This window comes from Schistocerca piceifrons, chromosome 2 (genome assembly GCF_021461385.2).
Source record: "Schistocerca piceifrons isolate TAMUIC-IGC-003096 chromosome 2, iqSchPice1.1, whole genome shotgun sequence".
Classification (NCBI taxonomy): Eukaryota; Metazoa; Arthropoda; class Insecta; order Orthoptera; family Acrididae; genus Schistocerca; species Schistocerca piceifrons.
In genome coordinates this window covers 732,477,196-732,498,375 of record NC_060139.1, presented here as the reverse complement: position 1 = coordinate 732,498,375, position 21,180 = coordinate 732,477,196, and the positions used below count along the sequence as shown (strand labels likewise).

At 43.8% G+C, this 21,180-nt stretch overlaps 1 protein-coding gene across 1 annotated transcript; it reads right to left on the bottom strand.

Moving 5' to 3' along the window:
* Positions 1 to 16,026: 16,026 nt before the first annotated feature.
* Positions 16,027 to 17,883, bottom strand: LOC124775804. Its single transcript, XM_047250635.1, has 2 exons — positions 17,203 to 17,883; positions 16,027 to 16,827 (listed from the first exon to the last, which is right to left on the bottom strand). The coding sequence occupies exons 1-2, from the start codon at positions 17,881 to 17,883 to the stop codon at positions 16,027 to 16,029; spliced, it is 1,482 nt and encodes a 493-aa protein (XP_047106591.1).
* Positions 17,884 to 21,180: the final 3,297 nt, after the last annotated feature.

The following is a 21,180-nucleotide window of genomic DNA, read 5'->3' as shown; positions in this document are numbered from 1 at the left end:
CGACGAGGCGTCTGAGCGGCTGTTGATCAGGACCATTAGTTGGCCATTAGCAGAGCAAGTGCGCCATGACAGCGGACTGCCTGGCCCCGTGATTAATGCAGGCGCGCCGTGACGCCAGCCGGCCGGCTGGGACCGCCCCGTGCGTCACCCCGGCCGCGAGGCTACTAGCGCCCCACCGTCGCCGCTGCCTTTTCTTCTTCACCGAGACTGCTGTTACAGCTGCTTCTTTACAGGGTGGAGGAAAATTGTGTCACGAAATTTTAACCCTGGACAGCTGATGCCAGTAGGAACGAAAATTACTAATGTTGTGTAGGTCGACAACGCGCCATTTTTAAATTACGGAAACTTGGTGCCACGCGCTCCTATTGGCCGTGGGGTTGCCCTGTTGCCGTTCGTCGGTTGTCGGAGCGCGTGGCGCCAAGATTCCGTAGTTTAAAAATTGTGTGTTGTCGATCTACACATTAGTAATTTTGGTTCCTGCTGGCATCAGCTGTCCAGGGTTTAATGGGGGTAGGACGTCAAACGGGCCGACTTGGAGCAGGAGAGGCACCACAGGACATTTTAATTTCCACTGTCTATACTTTTACAAGTAAATTCATAAAACTTTGTCAGCATGACCAGGAAGGATTCAGGATTCACACTCATAGCAGCGGAAGTTCAAAAACATAACAAAATAATTTTTTTGCATGTGAAATTTCATCATTTTTTCACTTACTATTGGCTGCATTTGTTGCTATAGGTACACTTCACTTCAAAAGTAAAAGAGACTATTCGATGAATTTTGTACAGCATACAAACCATACTTACTGGTGTCTGAAACTCTAGAATCTATTTAATTTATGAAAAAATGAATGAGCTGTTACGTTTTAAACTTTATGTTTAGAAAAAAAATCAAATTTTGTAGTTAATTATCTCAATTTTTACCACAGTTTTTAATAGATTTGGAAAATTCTAGAGTTTCATACACCTGTAAGTATGGTTTGAATGCTGTGCAAAATTAATCAAAGAATCTCCCTTACTTGTGAAGAAAAATGTACCTATAGCAACAAATGCAGCCAACAGTAAGTGAAAAAATGGTGAAATTTCATATCTAAAAAAATTTATTTTGTTATGTTTCTGCACTTCCACTGCTATGAGTGTGAATCCTGAATCCTTCCTGGTCATGCTGACAAAGTTTTATGAATTTATTTGTAAATGTATAGACAGTCGAAAATAAAATGTCCTGTGGTGCCTCTCCTGCTCCAAGTCGGCCCGTTTGACGTCCTACCCCCCTCAAGCATCTGCTGGACGGACCCTTCAACTTTCTCAACGGCCGCCAAGCGTTTGATCAGACGATTCTCGGGTGTATCTGCAGTGTGAACAGAGGTGTCAGCTGACGTCTTACTGCTTAGTTCGCTGTCGTAGGCGCCAGCGTGCACTTTCGCCACAGTGAGAGTATTGTATAATCAATGTACTTATCTAACTGTCCTAAACACATAGTTTTAGGCGAAGTAATGGAACGTCGATACTGTGGAATAATACAGAACGTAGTTCACGTGTTGTTTACACTGTTGTTTTGTTTCCTTTGTTCTGTAACCTGTGTGAGTGAATTCGTGTTTAGCATGATGTTTATAAAGCGTCAGACGAAAAAGACAACAGAAAATGTGTGGAAAATGAGAAGATATGGGAAATCTCGTCGAAAGATGCACAGAATTTTAGAGATAACGACAAAGTGAACGTAGAACATTTTTTGACTTTTTTAAGACAACAATATTGATGACAGAGTAATCGAAAATATTTTAGTATTCTTATAAAAATAAATCAACATCAATTTGAATCACGGAAATAAAAAATAGACCTGAAAGACAAACAAAAATCACATGTAACTGAGGTACTGTAAAAATAACTTCAAAGTTCAGAAGCAGACATTATACAGAAAAGAACTAAGAATAATGTTGGACTAAAATAGAAGGAAAGAAACATGGGGAAAACATGGAGGATATTGAGAACGCACTATACATTACAGGGACAAGAGAAACTGAGCTAGGCGTGTGGTTGTTCTTATGCGAGTGAGGGCATCTTGTTTATGCTCAGGTGCGGTAGAATCAGTCTTTTTCCGATTTGATATGAGAAAGATCTCATCGCAGGAGCCCCACTTCGCGCCTGGGGAGTTCATCCATTGACAACGAATATGGCCGCCAACACCTTGAAACAAAATGGAGAACAGTATTCATGTGGGCTTACCCAAAGTCAGCAGCGAACTTTTTTGTTCGAGTCAAAAAGTAGTGAATTTTGTGTTAGAAACTTATGTAAATAGTATATTTTTTGCCATTTTTTCTTTTGTTTTCCTTCGTGAAGGAACCAATATGATAGATTCTATCGTACGAAAAACATGCAGGAAGCCAGTTTTGCTTAGGGCGTTACAGTATATAGCGCAGGAGATGGGCAAGCTTCCTGACTTTCGTAAGACATATCCGGGATGGAATGTTTTCAAAACTATTTTGTTGTTTGTGAGATAATAATAAATAAAAGTCTGTTTGGGGTCGAATTTGTAATTCTAAGCATGAAAACTGAAACTGTATTGTGAGGCCAGGCATTGACAAGGTTAAATTCATTTTTTAAGAGGGAGGATCATATTTCGTGATGTATACGAGGAGAAAATATCGCTGTCATTAACAACATACAAAAGCTTACTGTGCGTGCTCCTAAGGTAAGTTACTTGCACTTCTAGATTTTAGTAAATGGTTTTCTAATCATTCTTGTGTTTTGCACTTGCCATCAAAAGAAGAGTAAGAGAGTTCAGCATTTCTGTTAACAACTACGCTTAGTCGAGCTGCACTTATTGAGTTCAACTTTCGAGAGACATCAATTATAAGAAAAAGTCTGTTTTCAGATACAGTTGTTCCTCATTGCGCTGGTTGTTCGTTTGTAATTTTTTGTGCCTGATGTACGCTGCCAGTAGAGTAACTCCATGATCAAGCCTAGGAACATGAAGTCATACTTCGGTGTCCCACCTGCCGTCAGCTTTCCGAACCTTTCAGCCCAATAACAAACTGCACCCATCAACCAAACATAGGGGAAGACGTAATGCAGATGCAGTGGAAAACATCCCTGCACGACCCTGGTACCCCATGGAGTGTACCACAGAAAGTACTCCGTCCCTGTGTGACAGGATAGAGATTGACTCAGCCTACAATGCGCGGAGAAAAAGGGAAAACCGTGCTTATCATTCAAGTAGCGCCTACATTAGCCTCACGGGTGCGAGTAGACCTCGTTCCAAGGAGAAAATCTCTGGCTCGAGAGGATTGTAGGTATTTAGTGACTATAAATCACTGATGAAATCTTCTCGGGTGATCAGCCGTATCACCTCGCTTGAGGATGATGGGTACGACACGCATCTAAACGTTGCGACAAGATGACACCGCCATTCGCCTGATCATCTGAGAAAAGTTCATCACCAGAATACTCCGAGAAAGTCTGCAATCGCATGTATAAATGATTGTTCCCTTTACGTAGCCGTTTGTTACGTAGCTCGTCACGTACATCGTAGTACATCCAGGGGTCTGGATTCAAGGGGAATGTGACAGATGGAAAATTTAGAAGAATTTGCGATGAGATACTAGCATAATTAAGCTTGTAGTATGGCTCTTTCGGGTGCACGGACGACTAAGCTGGTGGAGTCTTGCCTGTGAAAGTCAGAGACCTGGGTTCGAATACCTGTGCTGCACAGAAGTATAATCTGTCAGTACATGTAATAACATTCAGTAAAAGCGAGAAGAGGATGCAAGATGAGTGAAAACCATGATGTTACTGCAGCAAAACCGATGATATCTCTTGGTCTAATTTACTGACATGATTGCTATGGGAAAAATAAGTATTTCATTTCATCATTGTACAACGATAAAGCCGTCATCAGATTGCGTTAGCGCAGTGCATAGAAGTGCTTTTTCTCATTCTGTATTTGACTGGTAAATAGCAAGTGGAACAAGGTGGCTACAGGTCTTTACTTCTCCCTTTCCTGTCTGAAGGGTGGCACGCTGAATCGATACTGCAGCGAACACGAGACAGGAAAGACAAGTTCTTGCGCGTGCTACCCGTACATGGAACGGCCGTTAGTCACCGGAATCGATGTCAGGGCACGCTGTTGTGCCAGATATGAGCCAGTCTGTGTCAGAGAAGAGATAGCTACCTACTTATACCCGTCTTCTCCAACACGCAGTACAAAGTATCTGGAGATTGACCTAAGCTGATCACGTCGAATATTCCACGATCCGTTGACGTCCTTATTGTCTTTCAACTCAAATGAATCATTTCTTACTACATGTGATCATTCTGTCAGTAAACGAAATTTTGTAAAATTGTGGAACAGTCGATAATGCCCGTTTTCATAAACGTACCTAGCAAATAAGATTCAGTGTAATTTTCGAAACACTGGGCGTACTTTTGGGGGGAAAATGTGTTTCAGTAATGTTGCTGGAGACGGGTGGCACCGACAACACGCAACCCAAAGAGTAACAGATTGTATTGCTCTATCGTAGCCGTGTTTACCTAAATAATGATAAGTGTGAAATGTGAAAACGTCACATAATTACATAAAAAAGAAAGAAAACTCGTAGTTCATCTTTAAACATTTTCCCAAACGTGTCGGGTGGGTATAATTAAAGTGCGGCTTCTCACGGAGACCCAGTGTGGATCGTAATTGCCGTATGGCAACGATACGTGGTAGATACGCTAAAGCAATAATGCGGAATCGATTTACGCTGGAAAAAAATTTGACCACCAGGTGAAAATCTGGCGCTGTACAGCATCTCGTCCACGTGCCCGGTGCTCATATGGAACAAAATGTGTAAGTGGAGTTCAGTAGTAAAATCAACATTATACCTGTCTCACTTGTTTGTCCTTTATTACCAACGTCCCGTTACCAATCTATAACATGTTGAAATACTTCTTTACGTCTTTCTTGCATTGACAGCGACAGAGCTGCAGCTGGCAGCCAAAATTGGAACTAAATGTTTTTCCAGCGTAAATCAGTTCCTCATTAACGCATTAGAATATCTACCAAGTTTCACTGCCGTATGGTGATTGACCTCATATTGGACCTCTGTGAGTAGCTGCCCCCACCCCGTATTTCGGCTCCTAAGTACCATTATCGCAGGGTTTTTTGGACAGCATATACAGGACAAACTGATTTTACAATTTGCACCTAACTTCCAGTACGATGACTAAATTTTGTGTTAAAAACAAATATTATTTAAAATAGAATGTGTATGCGACACTGCAATAGAAATACCAGAAGTGTAGTTCTATTTTTTACGCCACTACACAATTTATTGAGGTATTTAAGACATTATCGTTGCCAAGACCTTCATGTGTTTTGACCACGGACGCCGCTAAAATTCCGCAGTATTTCGTCGAGTATTTGCTCGTCATCTTCAGGTGATGATGGCGGCGGGATACTGCTTTAGGGTGGTCTTTGGTAGGACGAAATATAGAGTGCACAAGTGACAAATATGTTAACAGCGGCTTCTGGATAACAGCATTCTCTGGCGATCGCCGATGAAACTGGACCGTTGCTGCCAGTGCTGGCACATCTGAAGAGTCTTCACACCCACACATCTGATGTTTCAACTACTGTAGGGACTTGGTATAGTTTCTTTTCGTTTCGTTGAAAGCCTGTGGTAAACTATCTATTGAGAGACCTACGCAGCGCTGGCTGGATACCCTCCGTATAGGCCTGAAGACAGTGGACCTCAATCCTGATCAAGTACAAGATCACATGAACTGGAGACAGAGATCCAAAAGAGCGGACCCCGGTACATTGCAGGACAAAAGCTAAGGAGGAGGAGGAAGAAGAAGAAGAAGAAGTAGTAGTAGAAGAAGAAGAAGAAGAAGAAGAAGAAGATTGGAATTGATTTTGCGAATCCATGTTTCCGGCTAATGCTGCAGTGAATTCAAGTCATCTACAAAGAGGCCGCTTCAACAAACATAAGAAGACCACTGCTTGGGCCATTGAATTCAGTGGCTCCAGTATCGAAGTTTCTGGAGACTGTATAACTAACTACGAACTGACTCTAAAAACAGCTACTCAGCCCTTTTGCGCACTCTGTGTTTGGCCACAGCAATTAGCGCTCTTTCACTAAAGTCACCGTTATCGTGAAAAGGTAACGAGCGGGAGACGTGTCGAAATATTGTGAAGTTTCGGATGGAGCATCCAACACGGTGCCAAGAATCTACGAAATACTATATTATTATTATTATTGTGAAAATTAATCTTCAAATGAAGTGAAAATGCGCAGTCGGTTTTGGTGAAGTTTTAAAGAAAAAATGTTGGTTTTGTAAAACGAGACTGACCCCACACCTGCTGTGACCAGTGAGTGATTTAACTCTACTTTTATTCGATTTTTTTCTGTTTGTAAGTACTCAATGGATAGTAGTGATTGTTATGCTACCAGTATTTCTCTCTTGCAGATCGGCTTTGCTACCGGAAAAAATAATTTCATTAGATAGTGCCAATTGCTACAGAAAATTAAATGAATACACAGAAATTACGTTTTGTGTACTATAAACTTTACCTGGATACGAAGTAAAAGTATTGGGAGGTATCTGATGTTAACAGATTCATCCTCTTCGTCCTGCTTCTACCAGCAACACCACCACCATCACTTACAACCACCACGACCACCTCCTCACTCCCTTTAGCCTGGATGTTAAACATTCCACTGTCTGAAACGAATCAAAAAGAAAGTAAACATTGAACTCTAGCTGTGTTGCAGCATTTAAACTGATCAAGCAACTGAAACGCTCCATATTTTAAAAATAACAACCACGCATCACTAAATTTCAGACTTCAGTATAGAATCTTAAGCTGTTCTTGTTACCGCAAATATGTCTCAGAAATGTAAAATTCTTTCTAAGTTACTCAGTTTTTCCCATGGTCAACGGGTGAGGAAGTAGATGTACGATGGAGTGGTCCATGCCATATGTTTTTGCTGTTCTAGTGCATTTTCTCATTGAGTCTTTTTTACTGTTGTCATTGTTGTTGTTTGTTAATATTCACGTACACTGATTAAATTCCGTGTCGGATATTTCAGAACAAAAGCTTTTTGTGTGTTGTAAAAATCGCATCGACTGTAGAATCTTATACTCAAAAAAAAGAAACCTTCTTGATAAAAAAAGATCTTGCCGAATTTAGATGATTGGACAGAGAGAGAGAGAGAGAGAGAGAGAGAGAGAGAGAGGGAGAGAGAGAGAGAGAGAGAGAATGGGGGCATGGAGAGGAAGGGGCGGGAGCCTGCAAACAGCACGGAGACGTTGACTGCAGGTAGGACAGAATTGTGATAGCGTGTGCCGACCACTGACAGGCGATGGATGCTTTGTTACGGCTCAGCTGACAGCGGTTTGGCGTTGCAGTGTAGGGATGCGCATCGTGCAGCCTGTCGATGGCAGACCGGACTACTACTATCTGGCCGCTGCAGCCCGAGGGTACGCGACACCCCGGTGCGCATTGTAGTTAGTAGTCGCCCCGTAGCAACGCCACGTGCGCGAGGGGCACGCGCGGGTCTGTTCCTGCGAGCCGGTCTTGTGGACGCTCTGTCAACGTGCCATCGCCAGCACGGCATTTGTGTAAGCACAGATGCTCCGTCGGCGACAAAGGCCGCATTAAAATGGAATAAAGTGTAAAGGGCGATGTGGAGCACTTCAAAGAGGGCATAAAAACTAAAACGTGCAGTTGTAACAGGTCAGATCATTGGCGAATAAGGTTCTTGTGAGAACCATAATAAAAAGGCTGTCAAGGAAATCAGATGATCGAATAAAAAAAAGGGAGATAAACTGAACATTATATGCGTAGAGGAGTGGGAACAAAGTTACAAAGAACACTATTAATTTGCGCCAATCGTACCTGAACCTGTAGGAATGTATCTTGACAGCAGTGTCCGTTCTTTCAGATAACTAGATGCTCTGAACATTTGTTGAACGACTATTTATTTACTGCAAAACAGGGAGATACTCCAATTATGGGGCGTAAACAAGATAGTAAAAAGCCAGAAATAATTATGAAATTCACTGAAAAATTAGCTTCCTTAAATGAAGGTACCAAATACGATTCCATTTTCTTAACAAAGAGATAACTTGCATTTAAAAAGGACCTGATCTTTCTGAATTACCAACTCATTATTGAGTAAGTTTCACTTTTCACTAAGAGGGAGAGAGGTTAGATACTTCGTGTAAGCTCGTATTTGGCGTGTTATTTACAGATGCTCTTTCCTCTTCTGTTACTTCATGAGCTTGTAGAGCTATTAAGTCACTATAGGGATTTACGTTTGTCTCGAAAAATTTAATCCCAACAATGCTTTATGTGCACCTTTCAGAAATTACTGCATTTGATATATACTAAGAATATTAATATTAATGGACAGAAACACTCAGTAGCTTAAGGTTGCAACTGTGGCCATTAGTATGGCACTGACAGATTGTGCAGAGGCCATGAAGAACAATATGAGATTAGTAGTAGTTCTCAGCAAGCTGTCGCGCTGCTGTAGGATCATTATGAAAGTTAGGAAAGAAAATCTACTGAAGTAGTACGACGTCTTCACTTGTTTGGAAACAAACCCATGACTTGTAATGCAGACGTCACTTTCCTATCAGTTTGTTTCTCAAATGTAATGCGCAGCAGATACGCCGAGCATATTGTGCAAGCTGCCTCGAACACTTTAGAGACATTTCGATAGATTAGTCAGTTTGGAAACTACTCTAGTAAGCAATATTCTACAGCAGTATTTGATAACCCGTATCAGAGAACTGTAAAGAGACCAGTTATCAACTGGCTCTTGTAATTAAACCAAATAATGTGCTTCCATAAATATTTATATCATATGGCCAGTGTAACGCTTGCTTATTGTAGTTCAAATAATCACTATGTTTTCTAACTGCTAAAGTTTGTGCGTCTCTAAGGGAATTTCGTGAGTTGTACATAATAGTGTGCAAATAACTACAATATGTTATATCGTGTGTAAACAGCTGTAGTATGTCACTACCAACATGATTTACAGTTATCTATAACGCCCAATATATTTTTTAAGAACCCAGAGATAATTGTGTCAAAACTACCTTTAGTCTTACTCAGTCATTCTCATTGTATAGCAACGGTCTCAAAATTATTTTTCTAGAATTAATTAAAAATCATGGTTTTGGCATCTTATAAGCAAATTTCCATCAATTGCAACATTCAGACATTAAATGAAGTACTTCTTTCCATTATTTATCGACTATATACAAGGTAACGGGAATTACGGAAGTGATGCACGTTAAAAAGGAACGTGATAAGTGACAATGAAAAAAATTGTTAATTATTTTCTTAATTATTTATTTTGTGAATATTCAGGTAGTAAGTCTGCCATAAATGGATGTGGGTGTTTTTATGAAGAAAATATAATGTGGTAACTCTTCTCGATCTCCTGCTTTGCAGTATTTGCTCCGAAATTGTGAGTGAGCCTTCAAACAATTTATTACTTCAGCTTTAAAGCTGTATACAAATTGAGATGCTGAATCTTATGATTCACTACTTTGCTAAGTAGCTCTGTTGTTTCCTCTGTTTCGCATTCGGCAAATGTTAATTTCTCGTCCTTATACGGAGATACATCAGCCCATGGCTGCCTTGAAATTTGCTCTCCTTTAATTTGTTTTATGTCTCTTGTTGACTTCAAGGGCTATATTTTCGGTATGAACAATAAGTTTCAACTGTAACAGAATTTTTCCCGACGGTAAAAAAATCTCAGTGCAGCAAGCTAATTTTTAATGCGAACGCAAATGCAGTGCACCTATAAAAATATTGTGTGGCCTGTGGTAGAACATTTTCAACTGGGAAGATGACACAGACTATTGGTAACGATATTCCAACTATAATATTCCCACAGTTAATTAATAACTCTGTACTACCAACTTTTGGGCTTAAGCAGTCGTCAGTAATTTGACAATCGACCATTATTGCCTGCTATAAGTATACTTGGTTGTAATTGACAATGGAAACAATTATCGCCGTGCGATAACTTGAAACAAGTCTTGAACAGCCTGCTTTCAGTGGTGCGTCACTGGATAAAGTGTTTTCTCCTTTGAATGTTGTCTCACAGAAAATCTTTGCTTCTAATAACACATTCTGTCTTTCTTTTATTTCCCCTGTTTATTATTCTGTGTCTTTACATAATTGATCAGATACAGTCTTAAGTGTCAATCGCTCCTTATAAAATAAAGATGTTAACACATTAATAACGGAGCAAAATATTCCGTGATTTCAGAGTATGCATAGGTCCACAATTATTCCAAGGATAGAGCTAGTTTTATCGGATATATTGAAGTCCTGTTAGTAGAAGAATGATAGTTGAGACTTCGGTTGATGTAAAGTCTCAGGAGATGGTCTCTCGATTTCCTGTGCCGAGGCTCGGAAGGAAACTCGAAAACAGTTGCAAGTTTTGTAACAGTTGGCCTTGTCTATTACTAGTAGAGAAGCTCAACAAAGTACTGTAAGTGAAGCCTCTGAGTCACAGTTGATCAGTTGTAGGCGATTTGATGTTAAGTTTTTTTGTCGTTGTAGGCGACATGATACGTAAGCTTTTCTGTTCGTATAGACGAAGAGTGACGACAGGTCTTTGCAGACTCGATATCGTGACCTCCAGCGAGCGATTATGTGTGTTTTTTACGTTAATAAAAGTGACACATAACCCTTCATTTCGCTGCATTAAATTATGACGAAAGTAGCTGCTGGCAGAAGAACGAAAGAAGCAAACCTGGTGTTCCTAATCATGCCAAGAGTAAATTAAAATTATAGAGGGAAGCTTTCTCGTGACTGTTGAGAAAGAATAAATTCTCCGATCATAAAAGATTTCTCTTATCCGAAAAAGGCTATGAAACTGCGAGAAAAAAATGTTGTAGGTGCTTGGATGTTCGCCACTAACGATTTAGTTGATGACGGAAACGGCCATGACTGTGCGATAACTTGAAACACATTTTGAACAGCTTGCCAAAGGAATGCAGTGTCCCAAGCGACTGTTTCCTCGAAACACATTAAAGCGTAAGGAGAAGCAATTGCTGGTTAATGGTGCATCATTCACAGTGGCAGACAGCTTTAGAATTATGAGAGAAAATTGAAAGAATACTGAAAGAAATCTTTCGTTTACATACAGACAACACAAAAGTAGGTAGTAATGTATGGTAATTATCACTTACATAAGCGTGAGTTTAAAAGACAAAAACCAGAATTTCAAAGGCTGATATCAGAAACAAAGAATTCATTGTGGAAAACAACTAGGATGTATGAATTTTTACATTTATTTGTCTAAAATACCAAATCATCACATAGAAAATACATAATCATATATTTGTAGCTATCTGTTACCAAATCAGTCCAGCGGAACTTCAAAAGTAAAACTCACGTCACCGTTAGAAGCAGCAAACATTCATTCTGGGAAATACAAAGCGCACAGTATAAAATGTAATTGCTATCACGTGCAAAGCAGATGTTATTTACAAGCAATTTCGTCATGTTTTAATTGCGCGATGATGATTGAAAATATGCACTAATGACCGTTTTGTAATCATTCGTACATCGACTTATAAACGTTGGTAAAATTGTTGAAAGGGTAGGAACTAAGAAACAAATTTTGGGTGCTGCATCTACGTTACCATCTTTAGAGTTTTATTTAAGTTGAAGTCACTGAAAAAGAAGTGATGTAGTTAAAGAAGGTATAAAATCCCTGCACTGTGATTCATATACTGTACACCTAAAGATGGAAAATGAAAGAAGCTGTCGCACCATTTGAACTGAAATCTCTTACATGGAATCCTTATACTTTTGATCAACTCTTCGCGGGTACGTATTTTTTAGGTCTGTGAGCCATCATTAGTGGCGACATTTGTACGGATTCCTGTTGCACTTGACACGCCTCGATAAACATGCGTGATTAAGATCCCGCTTCTTGGAAAGAGAGGCACTCTGGCTCCGGTTTGAATCCTTCCGACGGATTAACCACGAGAGACGATGTGACGAACACTGTGGATGTGGATTTTAGGTGGTTTTACACATCCCAGAAGGTGAATAACGGGCTGGTTCTCATATTCCGCCTCAGACACGCGCTACGCAAACATTCAGAAAACTCTCTCAGACTCCAGGCGCAGACGTATGGTGCACCGATTCCGTCCTCGGACGTAAATGGAAGGGTGATGAACCTGAGGTGTTTAGTGTCCTTAAACTCGTAAACAGGAGCAGTAGCAACATTTTGCGCTTTGACTGGCGTATTTAGCTTAATTCAGTATGTATTTCTTATATTGTTGACGTTTTCCTCGTACTTCAAAGTCCTTGATTGATGCCTCTTCCTAATAAAAGACGTAAACATCGGTGTGAAGGATTTGTGTGAAAATTTGAGGGAGGAATGCTTTTGGACCCAAATCTATCCCAACAGCGTTTGCTTCGTAACATAACCGAAAAAATAAAGTCAGCAGGAAAGCGTTCAGTGTTTGATACTATTAATTGATATTACAGCACCAGTGAAAACAGATAGGCGGCGTCTACGGTCCTAATTTCTACAGTCTTTATTTCACGGCCGTAAACAAATTAGAACTTGAACTTGGATGATAACTTCGTAGTGCCATCATGGATCTAACACAGACATCTTGTTTTCTCCGGCTCTTTTCCAGCTGAGTAACTTGGTGAACATGGTATCGAAAATCGCGCGAACACGTCTGGTATCCGCTATCGCGTGTCCTTATTAATTTGTCATTGATGTTCAACGGAGCGAATGCCTTCCCAGAATTCAAAGGACGACATGAATAATTTCCTACAGTTGTTTAATCGTAGCTTCGTATGTGTTCCTGTAAAAATTCATTCAACGTTTTTGATGCCACAAGTTGCGCGATGGATTTTAAATGAACGTATATGGACAAGGAATGATAGTGATAAGTATAAGGTGACTGACAACTATGAGCGCAAGAAATGGAGATGACATACTTATCAGTGAATCATAACAAATCACCATATCATATTGCACAGTGGTTTACACCTTGTTTTTTTTTTTTTCAATCAGAAACGAAAATTTCCCTCCGACCCTCGAAATATAGACAGAAGCCGTGATTAAGTTTTAGAAGCGAGAATCGACGTACATTATACTGCGAGATCCAAAATATAATTCTACGTTTTATTTATTCTATATCCATGCGCTGTTGATGAAATTTTATCGGGTTCCCTTTTCTACTTATAATTTTCAATTGAAGTGAGTAAGCCGCTTGTCGAAATATTTCTTCAAGGTGAGGTCGATAATCCGATTAAATACCATCAGTTCAATCCGCCACGAAAGCCTGAATACACTTGGCTCTATTTTTAAATATTTTTCAACTTTTGAGAGATAAGGAACAGTATGTGACACGCAAATGAACAGTCGGTGAATACAGGAGATAGCGGATGCCTCTTACTTTGCTTATTTAACAGATTTTGACTGGCACAAGAAAATTATGTGGATAGACAAATGTGTTGTTTTGCCGTCATCACAAATCATTGCATGTAATTACAGATGCTGCTATAGTGATGGATTTACGAGAATAGCTACAAAACGGGACGGGTGATCGTAGGCGATGTATCGCCCCGCACTCAGAAAGAACAACCAAGTAACAGATGCTTTAGACAGTTTTCCTTCGGTTCTTAACTTGCTACAGTACACCAGGTGGAGCTCACCAGAGGGATCAGAAGCGACTGCCCTGTGACCCTACAGATCAGGGGAATGCTAATGTCCAGGATATTGGAAATTAGCTACGGATGCTGCAGCTAATGGTGACTGGTGCCACCGCAATTACCGCATGCTTCCGCGCCAGTGCTGCAGCCTGGTGGTTCAGTGCAGTACTACTGTCTGTGCTGTCACTGACTATAGAGCGCCATACTGTAAAACGTACAAATACTGGACGTAACCAGTCATTACAGCTACTTGTAGTCTAAAAATCTAGTATCTAACGCTTATTCTGAGGCTATACAGCTGTTAAACAAACTAAATGAATAGGATTGTTAACTCATCAGCATAGAAATAGCTGAAATAAACCTTAGTCATAGATGGAAGTTGTTAACGGGGAAAGAATTCGAAGCCTTTCATGATCTTCACTATGTCATCTGCATTATCTGGGCTCGTTTCAGATATCGAGTCAGCGTCTGAATTTACATCTAGATTTCTCCTGCATTTTAATGCTTCTGTGTGAGTCTCCTGTTACGTTACACCACTAGCGGGAAACAACGGCCTGCTTTATAAACTAATTCTGAATGTGCGATGATACCACTGCGTAAAATATTTTGTTTTATTCACCAATGACATATTCAGTGCAGTGGGATTCTGTATTTCTGAAAGTTACTTCAGGGGTATCATTTCATTTCACTGCATCTTTATTGATTTCATCTGCCTTAACTCGTTTCATGTCTGTGAAGTTAATTCAACCCCTCAGTAGTCAGTCACAAAGCAAGTCCAGCGGCGCGTATCTCACGAGATAATCGGGGCAGAGACCAGCTGGTCTAAAATTTTATTATTATTATTACAGCCAAGAGACCGGAAAACCTACCGGGAGTCTCTCCTGAGACTCAGTAGTCGCATGCCTTTTCTCTGCCGAAGATATTTCAACGTCGTTTTTGTAACGTGGAGTCACTCCAATCCTGCTTAAGGGTTGTTTTGTGCGACGGCCTGTACCAGGCGTAAGCGGCGCTCGTTTCTGATTACAAAGAAATCGTTGCTAAAAGAGTACTTTCATTAGCTCAAACGATAGCGCAGGCAGTGACCGTGGAAAGCGCGTACTACGCAACTTCGTCTAGACAGTGCAGTCACAGAACTGCGTGGCTCTGCCATTCGTCCAAGGTCTTATATCCTCCTGTTTTCTCTTAACCTCTGTAAATGCCCGTGCATGATATATCCCACCAAACTAATTCCACACAGCTGAGTCGACTATGTACATAAAATTACAGAATAAATAACATTCAATGTAGAGTTAAAACTAAAACATTTACCGTTGACGGTCGGCATACCTTGAAATACTCAATGGGCGGTCTTTTTGAACTGAATAACTTACACATTACAGAATAAAACATCAGGGTAAACAGTAATTGTGATAAATGCGAGAGGAAAGGCAGATGACGTCTCTTAGGAGAGGTACAGGGCACTTATCGATACGTAGGCCGTTCAGCATTCGTTCTTCCTGAAATTCTTTTCTTCAGGGTTGACTCAGGGAGAAAGGATCGCATAGATTTCTATATTGGTCATTAGATGCTCATGCTGCCACACACTGGAAAGCACTGACCGCGGAAAATAACCGGATTTGAGTCTCGGGGAGGCACAGAGTTGTAATAAATACGATGGCTGATGCTGAATCGTTGAAGACGCGCTCTTGCACAATATTGATGTCAATATTATTATATGGGACAGATGTCAGACGTTTGGTCGTTTCGTTCCGCTTGAGACTAACTGATAATTTGCTGCTACAGACATTTTTTTAAAGATATGCTCGAGATATACTAAGTATGTATTTGCTGTACCTGTGAGTTAAATTATTCAATGAAAATAACGGTGACGATGAACAAGTTAGGTACAGACATTTCTAAAGTAAACATAGCTCATAAATTTTTGTTTGAGATGCAGAGACCATCGATTAATTTAGATTGATTGGTGTTTTTGATTAGCACATATTCGATCACATGATTCAGAAATTGTCCACACTGGCTCTATTTCATCTAGGAGACGGTTTTGTTCACAATTGTCGGACAGCTAAGTGGCTGTCTATGTGTGTTTTTATATGTACACTGCACTACCCATAGTCTGTTTCTTTGCGATATTACACTTTTTTGTTAAAAAGTGTCACGTGCTAACGTGTCCTATAGTGGCAAACACACGGGACAAATTAACCGCACGTGTTTGATCTCCAAGCATAGAAGCAAAGCTGTCAAGCGAGGGGAGGGGCTGCGGTGTAGGAGCTTCGACGCCGAACTTAGAAGTGCCTTCCCCGGAGAGGGAAGCACCACAGCAGCAACGACCTTAGTCAGATCTGTGTCTGATGCCTGGAGAGCAGCCTGTTGAGCTCCTGCAGCTCGTGGATCTCGTAGTTGTTGTTGCCGTTGGAGCCGCAGCCGCGCCGAGGACCGCTGCTGACGGGTTTGCCCGCGCCGACGTCCTCCGAGATTATGAGGGCGCAGTTGCTGTTGGTGTCGGAGTCGGTGCCGTCGTTATTGAGCATGCTGAGGTGCCGGTGGGAGAGAGCGGCGGCGTGCAGGGGCGTCGCCTGCAGACTGTCCGGAGGCTGCCGGACGCCGCCTCCCGCGCCTCCGCCGCCGCCGCCGCCGCCGCCCACGCCCCCGGCGCCGCCCATGAGGTCGCCGTTGTTGGCGGCGGAGGCTGCGCGCGTGTGGTTCATCAGCAGCGGCTGCAGGTGGGGCGGCGTGGCGCCCGCAGCCGCAGCGGCCCCGGCCACTGCGGCCGCGTGTGCGGGCGACGGCACGCCCGCCGGGCTGATGGCGCCCGCCCCGCCGCCGCTGCCGCCACCGCCCAGCTCCGTCAGCAGCAGAGGTGGCGGCCGCATCTCGCCCTGCAGGATCTTGATCTTCTGGATCATCTCGCGGATCTCGTACCGCAGGATGCCGAGGAAGCACAGCTTGAGGAAGGCGATGACACAGTACCCGAGGACGAACAGGATGTCCGCGCTCTGGCGCAGCCAGAGGAGTAGGCGCGCCTCGCAACCGGTGGTGTGGTAGTGCGGCTGCGCGCCCGTAACAGTGGCAGACGCCGTGCCGGATCCGCGGAAGGGCGGCACGGCCGGTGCGCTGCCGCAAGGGTGGGCGTTCTTCTGGTTGGGACCGAGGGTGGCCCCCCGCTGGCTGGCCTCGATCGGAACGCGATTGGCGTCCATTTCAGAGTCTGGCGCCATCGGAGACGAGCCTGCGGTACTGGCGTGTCTCTCCGAAGTGGCACCGAGGAACCGGCAGCAGCTCTCCGGCACGATGTCGTGCCCTCCGCTGTCGTGCTGGCGGTGGGCGTGGTCGTTCCACAGCCACTCCGGCTTTCCGACGTCCGGCGCGGCGGCAGCCGTCGTCGTCGACCCGACGACAGTAGCAGCTGTAGTGGGGCCGCCCAACGAGGACACGTTGGCGGTAGCAGCTGCCGTCGGTGCCGTAGACCCCGCCGACGCCGAGACGGTGGCCCCTGCACTGCGGTTGGCCACCGCCGCGTAGTCTTGGGCGCCGTCGACGCCACAGCAGCGGTAGTCCCTCTGGAGCGCGTCCCACAGCGCCGTGAAGTCGCGGTCGACGCCGTACTCCGCCGCCAGCCGCTGCTTCAGCGTGGGGCGCAAGTCGGCGCAGATCTTGTCGAAGCGAAATACCCACACGACGCCGACGATAGCGTCGCCGAAGAGGAGCACCAGGAGGAGCAGCCAGTACACGTTGAGGAGCCGCTCGTTGAGGCGTAGCGCGCCCAAACAGCCGACCAGCTGCAGGAGGCCGCTCTGCGTTGCCAGGGCCAGGTAGGCGTAGAGGAAGCTGGGCTGGTACAGGGACAGGCCCGGCACGAGGTACCGCCGGGGGTCGGCCACCACGATTCTGCCCGCCACGATGGCGAATCCTAGCACGCTCACCAACAGCACGGCATTGCACGTGTAGATCCATAGACGGTAGTAGCGCATCGCAGTCGTCTTGCAGCCCTGCTGCTGTTGCGGGTGCAGCGACAGCTTGTGGTGCGTTCGTTTCTGCTTGTTACCGTTGTTGTTGTTGTTGTTATTGTTCCTCGTCTGGTAGTCGCTACAGTATATGGAGGCGTCCGGGGCGGGCTTCGTCATTCGTGGCGGCGGAGGAGAGGGCAGCTTGTAGTGTCGGAGGGCAGAGTGCTGCAGGAGCATCACCGTCATTGGTGAAGAGGGGCGAGGCCGGCCGTGTCGCGGAAAGCTGTCGTGGTGCGGCGCAGCTCATGGAGCTACCGGCAGCTGCTCGCCGCCACTCAGCGTGGCCGCATAGTCCCGCATGCGTAGCCACTTGCTGGTACTCCACTCGCTCGCTGCAACTGCCTCGCCGCTTCCGACTCGTCTCGTGATCCCTGCTTATTCTGCTTTCTGGCTGATCATCACAACCTATCACATCTTCTTGGACGGCTGCTGCTCCGAGCACCTTCTTCCTGCAGTCTGTTTCTCCGTTGCTGCAGTACGAATCTAACCAATTACCATCTCTCTATTTTCGCAGAATATTATGTTACACAGGAACGCTGTGAAGATTATACCGCCTCTAACCTCGCATATATGTTTCGTTGTCACAGACTGCCTTTAAACATAGAGTACAGCACTGTTCCAGCAAAAGGACGCTTGGTGTTTGATGTTATTCTTCTTCGTACACCTCACCTTGCGGCGTTTGCTACTTCCTTTACGAGCGAGTAGCGGCCCTAAGGTGTCTGGTAGGTCCGTGTCTTACAAGGCACTCTCCAGCGACGAACTCGCAGAGCCTAAGGGTCCACGTTGCGTCACAGTTACCAGCATGCAGTTGTTTCGCCTTGGCAAGACCGTCACCAATACTTTATTGTCATCTATTTTATATTATAAATAGGTAGATTCTCCGTCGAAACGCCGATTTACGAACTTACTAGAAACAGCTAAACAATAACAGCACACTGACAACTATCAACAAAGCGTAAATACCTTTTAACATTAAGTAACTCTGTTTTAGAATTCCGTTGCCTTCCGCTTTACCAGTATTATATATAGTATAGTTGTGGCTTCCGCCTTATAAATTCAACAACACTGTACAATAAATCAACAAACTGAGCGGTCTAGTGCCGATATGCATGTTGCGTATGAGCCTGTTTAAGCCCGAATTCATCCGAGGTCCTCCTCGGAGCTCAGTGTCCTCCAGCACAGTATCCTTGTTCCGTGGTTGCGCCTATTGCACGTCATGTCGCTAGTCGTCGGGCTTGGCCCGCTCCTGAAGATAGCCGAGGCCTCTAGGGCCGAAACCTTCTCTCCTCTTCTCAGCAGGGCTCGCGGTTGACGCTCCGGGCCTCTATTTTGCTGTTTCTATTTTTAATGTACCTCGAGTATTAGAAACAAGCAGTATGTGTCGGAGAAAACTGGCGCGCGTAGCTACCTGCCAGGAACGAGCTTCGACTCAAGAGTCTTGCCTGTTTTTCATTTCTTTTCATCAGTCAGTGCACATACAGTATATAGCTTGTTTCAACTTATTCGTAGCAGAAGCCTGCACACAACACGTCACAAAGATTTATTCTAGTTTCACACGCTTTTGATAGCTGTAGAACTGGGAGAAGTAATCTTTTCGTTTTCGAGTCCCACATGCATCACGATTCACAGTTCAGTGAATTGCAGTTGTGGCCATGTCACGGATTCTCCTAATGCAGTACCACTCGCACGTTCTTGACGAGATTCTGCGCAAATGGTCTCTGAAGCATATATCCGATGTCATCTGATGGTATTGAAGTGCTGACCACCTTTCCTGGTTGGTTATCGCTCCAAATTATAGTTGGCTTGCTGTCCTTCCGACTTCTCACGCAACGAGAACCTGCAACAAAAGAAAGACATAATTTTCGTTTGGCATTACATATCTGCAAATAAAAGGAGGTTGTGAAATAGTTTCGTAACTACATCCGGGAATGTGATGAATGGTAATAATGTCAACTAGTAAACGAGCTGGTGACCACCAGCTTTCTGTCACAAGATTAATCAATGTGAGAGTACCAGTATGAGATTTTCACTCTGCAGCGGAGTGTGCGCTGATACGAAACTTGCTCGCCAAAGGCAAGGGTCCCGAGTTCGAGTCTCGGTCCGGCACACAGTTTAAATCTGCCAGGAAGTAATGTGAGAGTAGTTTGGAGCACGCTTTTAGCAGATCATGCGTTTCCCTTCGATTCTAACGTCCTCACAAAAGTTTGGTGCTACACCTGGCACATGCCGCGCGGGATTAGCCGAGCGGTCTGAGGCGCTGCAGTCATGGACTGCGCGGCTGGTCCCGGCGGAGGTTCGAGTCCTCCCTCTGGCATGGGTGTGTGTGTGTGTGTGTGTGTTTGTCCTTAGGATAATTTAGGTTTAGTAGTGTGTAAGCTTAGGGACTGATGACCTTAGCAGTCCCATAAGATTTCACACACACATTACACCTGGCACGCTGCCGGTTCTTGAGAATGGACACATTGTTCCGATTTGACGACGTTAGAAAAGGAACTATAGGAATGGAGGTTACCAGCCGTTACATCTGAAAATCTCAAAAGATCATCTAAACAAATAGGAATCGAATGAGAACATATCTGTGACAACGGCCTTACAATGAGCTAGTTTACTGTTAGAAATAATTGTTGCGTACTCTCATCCTGCCTCTAAGAGACTTTTGTTTTCATTTGAGTACGGTATTCTGTTCTTTTCAGACTAATGCGAAACTTCTCTGATAGATTTACAAAATTTCCATTTCACCGACAAAGTATATTATTTTACTTAAACAATGATTTGCATTCCTCGCAGAGGCGACAGGACCGAAATAATAGCTCCCCTTCCCCACACTAATTACTTTAAACTCTTAGACAATCTGGAGCCGTTTCTTTTACTGTTAGATACATACACGATGAGACATAAGATAGCGATGTGCACATATACAGATGGCGATTGTATCGCGTACTGTAGGTATAAAAGTGCAGTGCATTGGGAGAGCTGTCATGTCTACTCAGGTGATTCATGTGAAAAGGTGATTAAAGTCGCACGACGGGAATTAACAGACTTTGAACGTGGAATGGCAGTTGGAACCAGATGCGTGGGACATTCAGTTTCGGTAATCGTTAACGAATTCAGTATTCCGAAATCCACAGTGTCAAGAGTGTGCCGAGAATACCAAATATCAGGCCTTACCTCTCCCCACGGACAAAGCAGTGGTCGACGGTCCTCACTTAACGACCGAGAGCAGCGGCATTTACGTAGAGTTGTCAGTGCTAACAGACAAACGACACTGCTGAAATATCGCTAGAAATCAATGTGGGACGTACGACGAACGTATCCGATAGGACAATGCGGTGAAATGGTCTATGGCAGCAGACGACCGATGCGAGTTCCTTTGCTAACAGCGCGACATTGTCTGCAGCACCTCTCCCGGGCTCGTGACCAAGTAGGTTGGACTCTAGACGACTAGAAAACCGTGGACTGGTGAAATGAGTCCCGATTTCTGTT